Here is a 16,055-nt window from a genome sequence, read left to right as displayed (position 1 = left end):
GCACTTGGCCGCTTTTTTGTAACTAGATTAATTAATGTTAGAAAATAGTACTGTTTTCTATGTAGGTATATAAATATTTATCGTTATTTAGTAACCTAAACACACCACAAGCCTTACTGAGCTTACTGTGAGACTAGGTCGATCTGTGTAAAATTGTCATACAGTATTTATTTTTAGGCCCACTGTAATGATTATAGGTACAAATCTGACACTTTTTATGAAATCGATGTAGACGCAATAGCTGGTTTTGGTTTTATTCATATTATGGTAAAAGAGATGTCCCAATGACATGATAAATGAACTTGTAGACTATGTTATTTACATTTTTGGGAGACATTCGTTCGAGCCATACGTGCATGTGCATGCACTCAAAGTCATTATATAATTTTGTACTTAGGACAGGAAAGTTCCGCAGAATAAAGTGCTGGAACCGACGTTAAGGACGAAGACGAACGGTCGGTCCGCCGTAAAAAAGTTTTCCTTTACCGCCATCGCGTAGATTATTCCGAATTCTGTAATATAAGATGCGTAAAAAAACACTTTTGATGACAAAATATTTTGTTTATTTTAGTCAAGTCAAAGCGGACCCCGTCACAGTACGGGACAAACGCTAGGAGGATGATGATGATGATGATGAGTCAAGTCAAGTCAAGGTTGTTTACTATTTATATTTATTTTCAGTTCTCATTTAATAACTGCCAGCCCATCAATTGTTTATAAATTATTTGAGTTAAATTTCGTACCCATATTTTTTTACTTATTACAGCTACTTAAATTAATTGTTTGTTTCCTGTAAAAGCGTTTTTATGAGTAATTTTTTTTTTTTCATTTCAGACACTGGTAAAATGTGCCAATAAATTGTTATTATAGGTACCATAATAAAAATCAATAATTAAGTAATTTAGTTTCTAGTTTGAGGATCAAAAATGAAAGAAAATCTGAATATGTTTCATAAAACATTGTAATAAAATAATAAAATTAGGCAGGTACAGTCATAAAAAATATTTATTATTGAGGTAGTATAAAATTATCATGCATATTAAATTAACGCTAAAAATAAATAAGTTAATTCAATTAATATAAGCTCCGTTGAAAAGCTCGTTTGAGTGATTGATTAAGAAGAAGAGGAAAGGATGGTCTGCGTTAAACTCTTTTGGTTCAACGTAGTAGAATTTGCCTGATCGGTTTAAAACGTGGAATGCTGAAAGGAGAAAAAGAAATTGGTTGTAATAAATTGCATATAATAATCACAATATGTTTATTAAAAGAAAATATATTTAGGGAGGTTTAAAAAGATAATAATATGGAGGGAGAAAAAAATGTCGTTAAAGCTAAAAAGAAGAAGAAATCCCTTTTTTACGAGTAAAAATTTTACTTTCGTAATTAATCTAATTAATTTATTATGCGACTCCTATATTTAGTATAACAAGATGATACATAGGTACTGTAACTTATTGTTTTATAATCGATGTTATTTAAATTATTTAGATTTTTGTTTACCTAATTTTTACCAACAGGAAATTTGTAATTTTTATTTGTGCGAGTAATACTAGATTTTTACAATATTATCGGTGTGATATAAAAACTGTATTATTTGCAATTTTGCACAATGGCTTTGAATTTTTTTTAGATTATCTGTTAATTATAATTATATTTTATTATATTACTTATAAACAATACTTTTTTCCAATTGTATTTTAAATTAAATTAATAACTACGTTATATTAACATATTTTGTAGTTTATATTATTTTATTATACAAAAGGATGTGAGTGGAAAGTGAGTGATGGAAAAATATGTGGGAAAATTATTAAAATCTAACTTTGCGATAATAACCTTTTAAAATATTCTGATAATTCATTGAAAAATAAAACTATGATTATAGCATTTAATCGGACTAGTTGGATATGAATTAGGTTATATAGGTAGTTAGGTAATTACTATTAGGTACCTACATGACAAGGATCAGTATTCCGGTTTAAAAATCAGTAAAGGTTTGATAATTGAAATAATCGCTCACAATGATTGGTGCGCACGAAATGCAAAGCGAATCATCTCAAGGTATTATCACAACAATATCAAAAAAGATACTATAGCAATATCCTTCCACTGGCACAGTGTAAACCCTTCTTATAGTCTAATTCTCACTTAATATTCATTGTAGGTATAATATATATTTACAAAACAAACACAAAAATGTAGGAATCGCCGATACGTTAATAACACAAAAAATCTAGACACACACACACACACACACACACACACACACACACACACATCCGACACTCGTCGACGTATTTCAAAATAAACGAATCAATTAGTTTTCAAGCAGGTCACAAATTCCGTATAAAACACATCAAAATAAGGTAAAAGATCTTAATTGGATGGTGCTTTAAAACGTAACCATAATTAAATATGTCTGCTGGTCGACGAGTCGTTAATATGTAAGGATTAATAGAAGAAATACTCCGTTGTCAAACAGAAGTCCCAACACAACTGGCTGCGATTCTCAATATAACCAGTATCTTTTTATATACAAGAAAATATCGCAATGTCCAGTCGTGCTCTGACTAAAAACAAAATAAAAACTAAAATCTCCCGTCTGCTAGAATTTAAAGATGAATAAATCCCGTAATTAGATAAAATGATCAAAACAACACACACAAACACACCCTATAATGTCACTGTAAATATATAATTAGTAATTTGCCTGAAAAACCAAAACGAAATCTTTCACTAAAGCAAATGATTTCACTAAGACTGATGAGGCTGATGAAATTCAGTAAGACTTAAGACATACGTTTTAGTGAAACTGACCACCTATACTATCAGGTATGTAAAAGGACGTCATAAATTAGAAAACTTACCGTTAGCAGCAGCTGCCTCGGCGCCCTCCTCGTTGATTTCGATGAAAGCCTTCTGGATGGCATCACTGACAAAGAGACCGCTCTCGTTCTTCAAGAGATTGTCCAGTCTGGCCTTGGAGGCGTCGAAAAGGTTGGTAACGCCAATCTGAAATAAAAAGATAAGAATAAATAAACATTTACCTATCGAATATTTAACAATGGTCCTATCAAGAAGGTAAAACCAAAATTTTTAAACCTAGTAATTTTTAAACCTTCAAAACGAAAGACATAGTGGTCTCATTCCATTGTCAAAAATAAAACGTGATCAAAACGTTGATCAATTAACAGATATTGGCGTTATATTCGTATTTGATACAAATCGTGGAGCATTAATGATTGAAAGATAATATTTAATAGCATTTCTTAAATTACCTTTTGCAGAACTTTCTTCAGGTCGATAGTAGTTTCAATTTTGAACTTAGGGAGGTATACGTTGACTTCCACTTCGCGCATCTCAGAAACAGCCTTGTCCAGGGCGGTGGGGTCCTTCAGTTTCTCTTGCAAAGCTGCCAGGCCGTCGATTTCGTTGGGGAGGACGATAAGGAAAGATGCCTCCTTTCCTTCATATGGCAGTTCCAAGATCTAAAGGCAAAAAGTGTTTTAATCCCAGTGCTGTCCCAATTAAGTGCTGGTCTATTAAAATTTAATGTCACCGCTAAATTACATTCTGTTAATCCTGCTAGGATTTGCAAAAACCAACAATATAAAAATCTATTCTTCAAGATCATGATTAGGTGGACTAACTTTATTCAAACCCAAATCATCTCCAACTGCTCTCTAGTAACAATCAGTGAAATATGTAGACACTGCTATAAATTATGCAGCTCTTAAGAGTGAAAACGCTTATGCGCGAAGCGCGCATAAGGATGCAGAGTATAAAAAAAATAATAGATTTTAAGATATAATTTACCTTGGCATCGAGCTCTTTGCTCTCGGCGTATTTGAAGTCGTCTTTTTTGTACATGGTCGGCACTTTCACTGTCTTGTCTTTAGTAACGTGGAAATCACGATCAGTAGTGACCTTAGTATCGAATTTCTTTTCCCATGAACCCTGTAAGATTAATAAAATGTATTAATCAATCAATCAATCAATAATCATTTATTTCAAATAACAAAGATTCATAATATATGGTTAGTAATATAATAAATATCTAACTTATTGTCTACGTTAGTATTCTTATATCTAATAATTAATTAAGTCATTTTAAAGTTTTTTACTGATGTTCAAGTTCCATCATCCATCCATGAGATCCATCATACACAGAATTTTTCGGATAGAGTCTGCTAATTCAGTCATTTAGATTAAGAAACGGTGACCTTCCATAGCTTTTTTTAATATTGTGGATTTTATAGTGACGATCACAGGTATTATTTACAATACAATACAAAAACGTATAATTTACCTTGAAGTACAACGCGTTGACGAGGACCGCACGAGTGTCAGCTCCCAGGGAGTGCGGGTCGACCAAGTCCTTAATTTTCTTGTTCGTGTGATCTTCTACCTGAAGAGAGACAAATCCAATTGAAAAATTTGACCTTGGCGTCCTGTAGGATGTAACTGGGAAAGCATAAAGGTCAAGAAGATTACGTCGCCTATTCTTACCCATGAGTTGATTTCTTGAGCAGCAGGCACATTTTTCGTAAAGTCAATATTCTTGAATTCCGAACCGAAGACGCTCTTGGAGAGTGCGGCAAAGTCTTCCTTCACTTCAGCATTGGTGGGAATGTATATTTTGTTGGCTTGCTTCAGTGTTACACCTTTTACTGCTCGGAGTTGAGCGGTTACTTTGGGGAACACTGTTTTGGTCTGAAAATAACGGAAATGTGTATTAGCTTACTTATATTTTAAAACGGTCGAAGTGAACTGATATGATCCTCATAATATATGACAAGTATCTTAAGCCGCGGACTGGACGCCAGCAGGCAGCGAGCAACGAGAAGGCCGTTCAAAGCTGCTCATACATTTGATCGAGCGTAATACTTATAATGTATGAATGGCCTTGATCGGACGCTCATCGCCCCGCTACCCGCTGGCATTGAATCAGCGGCCTTAAAGAGGAATTAATTTCAAATGAATTCCAATTGAATATTCGACGCATAGCAAGCGCAAAAAATATAAAATAATGTTACATAATTGAAAATCATTTCATAATGCCATTTTAAAAATTGCAAACCAAGAGCAAGTGCAATCCTTAAGCTAATATATTCCTCAGTAAGTCAACTGTATAGTAAAATTTGAGGATAGTTACCACATCGTCGTTGGGGAGGCCGATAACCTTGAGGAGCTGGTCATGGGACTCGCCGACAGAGGCCAGGGCGAGTTGAGCCAGCGGCTGCAGGACAGAGAAGGCGGACATCACCACGCTCTTGCCGGCCTGCTCTTTTACCACCTCCTGTAAAAAGAAAGAACGGTTGCTTACATTATGAGAAGGCCAAAAAATTAGAAGAGAACACAAGATATGGCCATTGCACGGGTAAGGTTCTGCCTCAATAACTCTGAAGGTATACTTCTGTTTCATATTTGCTCCTCACGGCCTTCGGTTATATTATCATCTTGCCGCGTTTTCATAAAAAATTGCTTAGGTATCCCTGTGTTTACCTCTACCTCATACACCCACACTCTTTACAGTAGAATGAGTATCAATATTTCTTTAAGCACTCACCGAAAACATGTTGGCGGTGAAAACGTTGTTTCCATCGTTGAGGATCTTCTCCTCACCACTGGCTGAAGCCATAGCCACGGCGGCGGCAACTGCAAAAGGAAGGTAAAGTAATAACCAAAAAAACACTCAAACATTATACCCCACACACTCCGACTCCCTATTGTTAAGGTCACATACCAATCAGGGTGTATGTGCTGAAGGTATACCCTAAGTTAAAAGCTATAAATCCTTTTTTTCTGTTAGAAACCTTATGAAGTACCTAGTATCTACTCCTTTTTTATTAACTTGCGTGATGAAATTATAACTGTTGTGCCAAATTTTATCCTCAGGAGTGATCAATTTGGTTTTTAAAATCTGTATAAATGACCCAGCTATACTAAAGGAATCTAAAGAAACACAATTGTCGAAAGAGAATGTCTTCAGTACAAAGAAGCTAACAAATATGACACAGTCCTGTACGGATATGATGGTCGTTCTTGTCTACGTGACAGCGTGATAAAACGGTGTCCGTCACTTTCTTTCCCACGGTGTTAAACAGTGACAGTTATTTTATCACGTGGATAAAGATAGATAAAGCTATCCATAATAGGCTGGCTGGTAACATACTCATTTATAACTCGGGCATTATCATTGCAAGAATTTTCAACACTTAAAACAAAAATGTTACAAAGTGATTCTTATCGCTGTTTTACCGTATATAGTTTTTAATGACATATGACACGCACACGCCGATAAAATAATAAGCCGAACTCATTGAATGAAAAAAATATCCTAACTTAGTAAATAAATAATATTTGATCAATATCTATCCTAAAACTGATTTTGTTGTTACCAACCGACTTGCTGGTGTAACAATAGTTCGCAAGTCCCAAATTTTGTGTAAGTACCTATGTAGTAACAAAACATTTTGGTACTTTTAAAAGAAGGAAAACAAGCAGACGAATCGCCTGATGGTAAGCGATTACCGTCGCCCATGGACACCCGTAACGCCAGACGGGTTGTAAGTACGTTGCCGGCATTTGAAATAGGAGTACGCTACTTTCGTGAAGGTCGTATCGGTCCGGAAATACCGCAGGCATTAGTTCACTCCACAGTTTAGTTGTGCGAGGCAGGAAGTTTCGGGAGAAACGCACAGTTATGGACTGCCAACCATTCAAGTGGTAGTGGAGGTAAGTTTTCAGTGCAGACCGGCCGCATGACAACAATGTAGGATCAGGGAACGTACTTAGATGTAGGTAGTTTCCCTACGAGTAAGGATTTTGATGACTTGATTTTTGCAATGGAGGATCGTAATAGATTTTTTCTACTCCCGTAGGTACTTTTATTTGTCATTTAAAGGGTCGTGCACACACCTTTAAACCCCTATCTTATAGTTGTCAAGACAAGTCTTTAGTCTATTCCCCAAAATAGTATTTGTGCATACATGCAGTATCTTTTTGGCACTTTTACGATACTTCGTGTAATCACCACTTAAAAAATATTGTATGAAATACATTGGCAACCTAATTTTAATTGTCATCTCTGACAGATGAGTGAACCATAGACATGTTTTTTTTTTATTTCATTCATTCTTTTCCCGTCCGTACCCTCCATTCTTTGCTACTTCTTGAATTAAAAATATTTGTTAAATTTATACTCACGCCACTCGCCTTTTTAGGGTTCCGTAGCCAAATGGCAAAAAACAGAACCCTTATAGATTCGTCATGTCTGTCTGTCTGTCTGTCTGTCCGTCTGTCCGTCTGTCTGTCCGTCCGTATGTCACAGCCACTTTTCTCCGAAACTATAAGAACTATACTGTTGAAACTTGGTAAGTAGATGTATTCTGTGAACCGCATTAAGATTTTCACACAAAAATAGAAAAAAAACAATAAATTTTTGGGGTTCCCCATACTTCGAACTGAAACTCAAAATTTTTTTTTCATCAAACCCATACGTGTGGGGTATCTATGGATAGGTCTTCAAAAATGGTATTGAGGTTTCTAATATCATTTTTTTCTAAACTGAATAGTTTGCGCGAGAGACACTTCCAAAGTGGTAAAATGTGTCCCCCCCCCCCTGTAACTTCTAAAATAAGAGAATGATAAAACTAAAAAAAATATATGATGTACATTACCATGCAAACTTCCACCTAAAATTGGTTTGAACGAGATCTAGTAAGTAGTTTTTTTTTATACGTCATAAATCGCCTAAATACGGAACCCTTCATGGGCGAGTCCGACTCGCACTTGGCCGCTTTTTTGACCTCTATTAAACAACGGTTGCATAAAATAATATTAATTTTCAGAATTAGTTAAAGCCAACAGCTGTAATAAATTATAATTGTTTTTTGATAAGGAAGCACAATGTCACAATGTGAGTAGAGGTTGAAAAACAGGCGGTCTTATCGCTAAAGTGCATTTTTTTAAGACAACCTATGGATAGCGGAGATAAAAAAACTACTAAGGTACCTATATATTTTACGCTGTTGTCCGAGAGACATAGTTATTTCTTTGTTTAACATTTTAAGAATATTAAGATTTCATAATTTAAGTATAAAACAACATTAATGTTTGTCTGTTACGTATGCAATAAAGAATGAAACAATAACAAACGTTTCATTATCTTATACTACATTTTTTTAGGATTAGAAATTTGGTAAACAATCTTGATGTGTCTTTTAATTGAAAAACACATTTTAAAAATAAGTTACGGTAATACGATCTTTTATAGTCTTCTGCTTTCATAAGTAATAGTTATTGATTTTTAAAAAGTGTTTTTCAATTAATAGACACATCAAGATTGTTTACCAAATTTATAATCCTAAAAAAAACTAAGTATAATTGACCATTTAGACCGTAAGAAAATGGATTATTAATATTTATGACGACAAGATGACTCGATTGATTTACGATTTCCCTAAGCTATATTTAAATAACCACAAATTGCCTTCAAAAGTGCATAAACATTACAAGGTACTAAAACAATACATACCTACGCAATAACCCAGTAACGCGAAGTATTGGTTCCGCTGTATTTTATGACCACTTCGATTTCAACCTTCGGTTTTACCAATGACATGTTTTCAAAATTATATATAAGTCGCTTATGTAATTGTACATTTTATTTTACTTTGAATGGCGCTGTAGCATAAAATAATGTGCAATTGTATGTCACTGTCTGGCGAGGATACATTAAATTTAACACTGTTTACGTGCGGTCATGACAAATCGGCTTCAACTAAATTGTTGATTGTTAAAACCTTTGTTACATAGTGGATAAAACACCTAAAGAAATAGACGTCTCACGTACAGAGAGCTGAAAATTTTCATGGACACGTTAAATATGAACATGAATTTTGCGGCTGGGTGTAATCAAACCTCAGTGCTGAATAATATATGACTTACTGCCGTATTCGAACTTCAAGATATTCACAAGACACGACACGTACTAGATCCATTCTAGATACGTTATAGTTTAGATTTCAACTAGTTCTCTTTTGCAGCGCAATTCGGGCAACCAATGTCACTGTTACGATAGATGGTGTTAGATATCTATTAGATGTGAATTAGATCTCTAAGTAATATCTTGTGGAAATCGTTCAAGAGTATCTCCAGATTCGCGGAAATGTCAAATTTGACAGGTTAGATCTTAAACATATCGTTATCGTATCTTGGCGATGTCTACAAGATATCTAATAGATGTCTATTACAAAATCCGAATAGGGCCCTTAGTATTTTAGTGATCGGCAACAAACAGCTCTCTTTGCTATTTCTTATTTATGGAGATAAGTTTGTACCCCAACTTCTGTAAAATTTAATTGAAACTTGTTCAGTACTACTATCTGCATCTATTAGGTATTCTAATTTTTATTTTATTTGAGTCAAAATATTTCCCTACATTAAACAATTAATATACTGTAGGTAGATAATATATAGGTACACAAAAAGTGAGTTGCATGTGGTTACAAACCGGTGGTCATAATATAATTAGAGTCTGTGCGGAAAGAGAAGAGTCGTGGAATGTATGGGGCCCAATACATTCCACGACTCTTCTCTTTCCGAACAAAGTCAAAGGGTCGGTGAGACTAGTAGGTGTCTCGGATGACCATAGGATGGGCTCGTTCTTTGCTAAGCCTGGCGATTCAGAGAGGGAATGTTGCCAGTATTTTGGGGAGTTTTCCGAAAGCGGGTCATTTTAGGGAGATTTTTTTATATTTCGTTTTTAGTATTATCTAATTGTAGCTTGTTTAGGTTTATATTAGTCGTAATTAGCTTTAAGTCTGATTTGTTTCTTTTTTTCTTTGTAATTTTTGTAATTTGATGTAAAATGTGTGGAAAATTAATAAAGATTTATAGTAACTCGGGCTTTAAAAAAAAATTAAGTCAATATAAAAAAGAAACGGACCACAAAATATACAACGTGCTACATGGTTATTATCACGCAAAATAGGCGTGATACATAATGTGGGGTGGACAAAGGCCTGAACAATGGAATACTCTTGACATTCAATTTCTCAGCAGAATCGATAACCACGATGAATGATTTCCATTACCTGCATCATTGACAGTTTAACAATGAATCATAAATGAAAAATAACAATCAACTCCGACAATCGTAAATGCGTTGACCTAGTCTTGAATTATGTTATTTTTTTAATTCATTTTTTTTTATAAAGTTTTATTTCAGGCAAAACGTACAGTTGTACACCCATATCAAAATACAATTTTAAAGTTACAAAGCCAAAAGGAATACTTAAATGGAAACAAAAACAAAATAGAATAAAAGTAAAACAATTAAAATAGTATCACACTACTTTTTATTCCCGTTATTGATGTTCTAAAGTTCAATATAATATGCAGTATAAAATCATATAAAAGTATTTATGTTTCATAATAAAAATACTGCGATCAAAACACTAAAACTAGTTAAATAATATAATGATGTTAATCATTAACTAGACGATTAAACTGTTAAATTAACTATGTAATGGTACTAGAACTTCTGTGGCACTTTAATATTTACCAAAAACAAGTTTTTAATAGTTTAATCTTTTTATAAAGAGGAATTTTAATAGGATGTGATTCATAAAGTAGTTACACTGGGCAGAATTCAGAAGATCAATTACAATTTTCTGGACAGTAACCATATAATGTTCTTTATTGAATAGGTACATTAGACCGGACGAGATTATATTAGCTCTTATTTGGTATTTGTAGCCGGGTAAAACCAAATGCGTAGGTACTTAGAATGCGTCATTCAAATCTGATAAATACTGGAGCCCGATTCAGATTTAAGTATCAACTAGATTTTGAACGGGTTTTGATGAGATTTTGACGATCGCCTTGGTAATTGTTGCGCACCTCACGCAGGACTTTCCTTTCATTTCGAATGCGCATGCTTGCACAAAATAGATCAAAACCGTCACAAGTAAGTAAACCTGAATCGGATTCCTGATTTAAAATCCATAGCATATAGGTACGTTACACATGCGAATGCTTTACAAAAACCACAGCAGGGTAATGTACCTACCAATTACCAATAAATAAAATAAAAGTATCTTTTAACATGAATATTAAGCTCGGTTGTTAGAATAGGTTAGAATAACAAGTTACTAAAATAATGGTAGATACATTATTGTCGAGGTGAGGAATACTTGCATTTGCAGGCGTGAGTGTTATATTTATACGGACGACCGTGGGAGTAATCAGGTTACCACAAAATATATGTGTCTATGTCATGTTAGATAGTATCTAAACCGTCATGCTAATACAACTATCCTACGATTATATCACTTAGTTTCCTTAGCAACCAGCCGGTGAAAAAAGATAAACAAGAACTAAATTAGCATCAGTCCGAAGTAAACAGTGCCGTCTTGAATTCCAAACGACCAAAAATAAACTCAATGCCAATACAAACAAAGTCTCAATTGCTGTGTCAAGTTGACTGAACAAGTCAAACAAGCGAAATAAAAACGTATTATTAATATAAATAGAGTCCTGTTTACAATGTCGTTGACACTTGAAGTGACCAGACGAGGAAAACTTGTTAGCCAGTGTCAAGGGTAGATCGTAAGTGATAGGCAAATTGAAGAATGTTTTGTTTAGCCTGCACGGAACACCGACTAAAATAGAGATAAATTCTAACACGAGGAAAAAAAATATGTCGAGACATAGCCATTACATTGTATGGCGAGTTTTGAGAAAAAAGATGAACGTTGAACTAATTGGCTAACTTTACGCTTAAAATCGTTTTTTTTTATGGCTTTCCCCTCTCGTGGGTCAGGAGGGATTTTGCCAATAACGACGTTTTAAGACGTACCACGCACGATAAGAATGTTCGGTGAAAAATTTTGATTTGGTATAGTAATTGTGCTGGGAACCTAAAACAAAAAACCTTTATTGTTATGGACAACACAGGCAACACATGACATATGCACAAAAAAATTGAAAATTGAATTTAGATATTTCATGCCACATCCCAGATTTGCTATATGACTACAATATTTATGTAACTACATACCTACATTTTATCTTCTAGGTTAAATATGCGGAGTCGTGGGCAGTTGCTAGTCATTAATCCCCATGATGTCCTTACATAAGCAGCAGTATATCACCGAGGCTGAAGCCGCCAGGCACTCATACAATAAGTAGTAGTAGTAGTATACTCTCACTGTTCGCAAAAACTCATATTTTGTCAATAGGAATCAACTCAGATCTGCATGCAATAACTACGGATGCCAGGGTTTGGCTGTCAAACCTAGATATTAAGCTATAGATAGATGTACGCATATTGTTAACACTTTTATATTTGATTTTATTTTTCTATAAAGCCATACGATAATAATGATAATAACTGAGTTTTGTGAAGTGAATGACTTTGATCAGTGCAGATATTAAAATCTTATTTAGAGTTCACACCTGTGATACACTGATCCACGTTCCGGCATATGATAGCAACAAACTTGAGTCATGAAATTATGCCAAAACTTCAGTTCATAGCTAGCTAGCTATTTGAGATAGCTATTTTTAGAGATTTTTGTACATATGTGTTTATGCCATTACATAGTAATTGGCCTTTCCTAACAAATCAGAAAGAAACAAGCGAAAATAAGTCTTAATGTTAGGAGTGGCCAATTAGTATGCAATATTAACTATAGCAGTCACCTAAGCACTTTGCACTTTAACTCCCTTTTTCCTAACGATAGCAAATGTTTAGTAAACAAATAGACGGGAATCCCAGACCATAATAGCGTGCCTTGGCGCGCCGGTAGTATAATGACATCACCACATTCAGCGTTCATGGAAAACTAAACTAATTCTATGCGACTGTTTTGTTTGTGTTGCATTCACGTGTCGTGTGTGATTCATTATTAATATGTCGGAATCGTGGGCGTATCAGGAGCACATCAGGACCTTCAATCATGGATGACGAGCCCTTGTCAATGAAATACGTTATTCAACTCACAGTCTTTACTGGATAAGACTGATTACAAATCATAGCACACGTTACACTTCTTATTCAAAGCAAAACAGTGGATTAGACCCAGGAACCACCACAGACGTCATCTTCTCCCGTTCTTTCTCATCATGTTTTCATCTGAAGATTGATTGACAGCATAACTTCAATTGTTCTGGCTTTCATTTGTTTTTGACAGCGCACTCTATGATGCCTTGGCGGAACTGTGCCGAACGCCACTCAGGTGTATACCCTAGTTTGCTCTATTTGTCAAAGATTGCGTGATGAAACGCGTCTTCAAGGCGATAGATGGCACAATTTAGCCATTCTCCGACAAATATATTTCCATGGATATTTGTTTTTAAAATGTTTAAGTTATACTTGGTCAACCAGATCTTGACAGTAGAAAAAGGCGGCAAATTTGAAAAATGTAGGCGCGGAGGGATATCGTCCCATAGAAAATTTGAATTTCGCGCCTTTTTTTACTGACAAGATTTGGTTGACCAGCTATATGCATATTTATGTGTTAGCTGTTGTGGCAGCACCGAATGGGCCCTATTAGTGTCTTATACTAGCATTATAATTTCGTAATGCACACTTAACTGTTTGTGTTTTTGTTCTTAGACGTACATGACGCTGTTTGAGTTAAAGTGAGGAAGAAGGAAATACAATAGGTAAATTTTGTAACGCCACTTATCTAATTAGTTACATAGTTTCTTAGAACAAACCTAGGCAAAACGGGGATCCCCTTATTAGTAAGAATTGTTGAAATGGTTTATCATAAACAGACAGGATTTATCTTAGGTATTCAAGTACCACTGCAGCAGCATTACTGTTGCGACTTTACTGCTTCGGGATCAATGGCTGTATGTATGCCTGTAGATCTGTATCTGTCAATCTCCTTGATACAACGAGTGACGTTCGCCGCCGCGTTTTGTGATTATGACGTTCATTCCGTTGACAGTGTGTCCTCGGTCAGTCTTTAACCTTTTGGCCGCCGGACCTAGTCCGCAAAGACGCTCACTCACACGCCAGAGCAAATTTTAAGTAAACAACTAATAAAAAGTTTAGGGATTGCAAATAGTGATATCGATATTTACAATTTATGGTAAAAATCTTCTCAATTTGACTTTGTTCTTATCAAACTTTAATTTTATTTATTTCGAAAATGCCAAAAATTAACATATTTTTTTACACACGACAATGTTAAAAATAAAGGTCTTTATCATTAAAAACAACCACTAAACAATTTCGATTTATGACGTAATATCACCGCACTAGGCTGTACAAGAAGTCGTTTATACAAGACAACGGCGCGCATGGACTGTCCGCAGTGCAGACCGACAAGGACTGTTTCCGCGCGGATTAAGGGGACGGTATATGACGTTTTCGATTTAGAGCTCACTTTATGCAATCAATTTGTTCAAGAAATGTTTAATAACTGCATTAAATTATACGTAAATTTGTTCACGAAGAAGCCGTGTACCGGCTCTTCACGGCATAATATTTTTTATTTGCTGTAATTCTCTACAAATCGACACTAAAAGTATCCAAAAATCAAAATATGGAGTTCCGTTTGAGCAACACGCATTACAGTTTTGCCTTTAACAGTAATTGAGTTGTTGTGTGATTTTGAAAGCTAGATAACTAAACTAGCAAATTATTATCTACTTATATTTTTACTCACAAATACAACACAGAAATTCAATCCCAAATGTAAACTTTCGTACAATTTCCATACATTGACGACATCACTCAAAATTCTTCTTCGAGTCAGATGGCCGCTGGCCTTGGATCGAAGTAGACGTGTACGTCGTCGTAGCTCGTTTTTGACATTATTTAGACATTTCATCATATACGCATACGAAAATGTATACCAGTAGATAAATTGTATTTCAAAAAATAGGGTAAATAAATTTATTTAAAATTTGATTTGTTGTTATTTACAGGTCGTAACGATCGAAAACAACAGTAAACTATCCTAAAACAATACGATTACAATTGAATTTAAGTAACTTGTTCCTTCAAAACCCGCTTAAAATGAAAAAAGTTTAAAGACTCGTTTTACTGATTGGGATTGATTTTCATTATGCTGGTATCAATTTTGCGTCATTAAAAAAAAGTATATGACTTCTGTACGTCAATGACATTTGATGTCAATTGTAATCTTGTATTTACGTTAGAGAATATTATATATTCATTTAAATATTACTTACCTATTAATACGAAGCGTAATTCGTTTAATACCTGAAAGTCTTAGTGTCTACACCTACTTTGTTACCGTTCGTTCTGTCTATATGTGTGCGATTACGTGCTGTTCTCAATAATCAAGAAACAAGCCATAATCTTCAAGAATAAAATAACAGCAAGACCAGCATTTAGTACTAACTAGTTTTTGCGGATTTGGAGACAAGAGATGAAGCTTACAGGCTAATACCGCTGCGGTCTGGTTATTGTTATGTGTATATATCGAGTATTATATAAATTTACTATAAAATAACAATGTTTTATTTCAATGACATTATGTGCGTAGGTATGTATGTTTCGGTGATTATAAGAATTTTGTCCACACAATAATTGTGCAAAGCAGAGACTGCATCATGCTTTCTTTACGGTATAAGCGGTATGGTTCCGTTATTATTTATCAATACCGGTTCGTTTTGAAGGTAAAACTATACCGGTTGAAATACAAAGTACGGTACCGGTATAAAATTACAGCAGGGACAACCATTTTTATAGGTGTACAGTCAGCTGCAGAGAAAAGGTACGACCAGATAGATAATTGTATGCAGGGGTGGTACCTTTTCTCTGCAGCTAGCTGTACCTAAACCATCATTGACCGAGCGTTGGCGAAGGTCTCCGTTTCAACTTGGGCAAAAATGCTTTCGTATGTCCGAATTCTTCTCCTTTGCATATCACATTTCTCAACTGATTCTCGTGAAAATTCGGTAGTCCGATATAATTATTCGGTTTCTTTTTTTTTGAACAATTTAAAATAGGCAGAAATTGTCATAAAGGACTTAAGCGCCAGTAGGGTCTGTGACACTTAAGA

The 16,055-nt window shown here is 34.7% G+C and overlaps 1 protein-coding gene across 11 annotated transcripts in view; it reads right to left on the bottom strand.

The window, feature by feature from the left end:
• The window catches only part of LOC134650138 (alaserpin-like), a 46,765-nt gene that overhangs the window by 18,468 nt on the left and 12,242 nt on the right, over positions 1 to 16,055 (bottom strand). For 9 of the 11 annotated variants that reach the window (XM_063504992.1, XM_063504985.1, XM_063504994.1 and 6 more), the window contains exons 2-8: positions 5,570 to 5,658; positions 5,156 to 5,299; positions 4,510 to 4,713; positions 4,310 to 4,408; positions 3,817 to 3,957; positions 3,279 to 3,488; positions 2,868 to 3,012 (exon numbers count right to left, since the gene is read on the bottom strand). In XM_063504992.1, coding sequence (XP_063361062.1) covers positions 2,868 to 3,012; positions 3,279 to 3,488; positions 3,817 to 3,957; positions 4,310 to 4,408; positions 4,510 to 4,713; positions 5,156 to 5,299; positions 5,570 to 5,658 — 1,032 coding nt within the window. Of the gene's footprint in view, positions 1 to 388; positions 513 to 943; positions 1,202 to 2,867; positions 3,013 to 3,278; positions 3,489 to 3,816; positions 3,958 to 4,309; positions 4,409 to 4,509; positions 4,714 to 5,155; positions 5,300 to 5,569; positions 5,659 to 16,055 lie in introns of those variants that run through there. The other 2 variants (XM_063504995.1, XM_063504986.1) reach the window with 2 other exon arrangements.

This window comes from Cydia amplana, chromosome 8, assembly GCF_948474715.1.
Source record: "Cydia amplana chromosome 8, ilCydAmpl1.1, whole genome shotgun sequence".
In the NCBI taxonomy this organism is placed as follows: domain Eukaryota; kingdom Metazoa; phylum Arthropoda; class Insecta; order Lepidoptera; family Tortricidae; genus Cydia; species Cydia amplana.
This window is presented reverse-complemented; position numbering and strand designations above follow the sequence as displayed.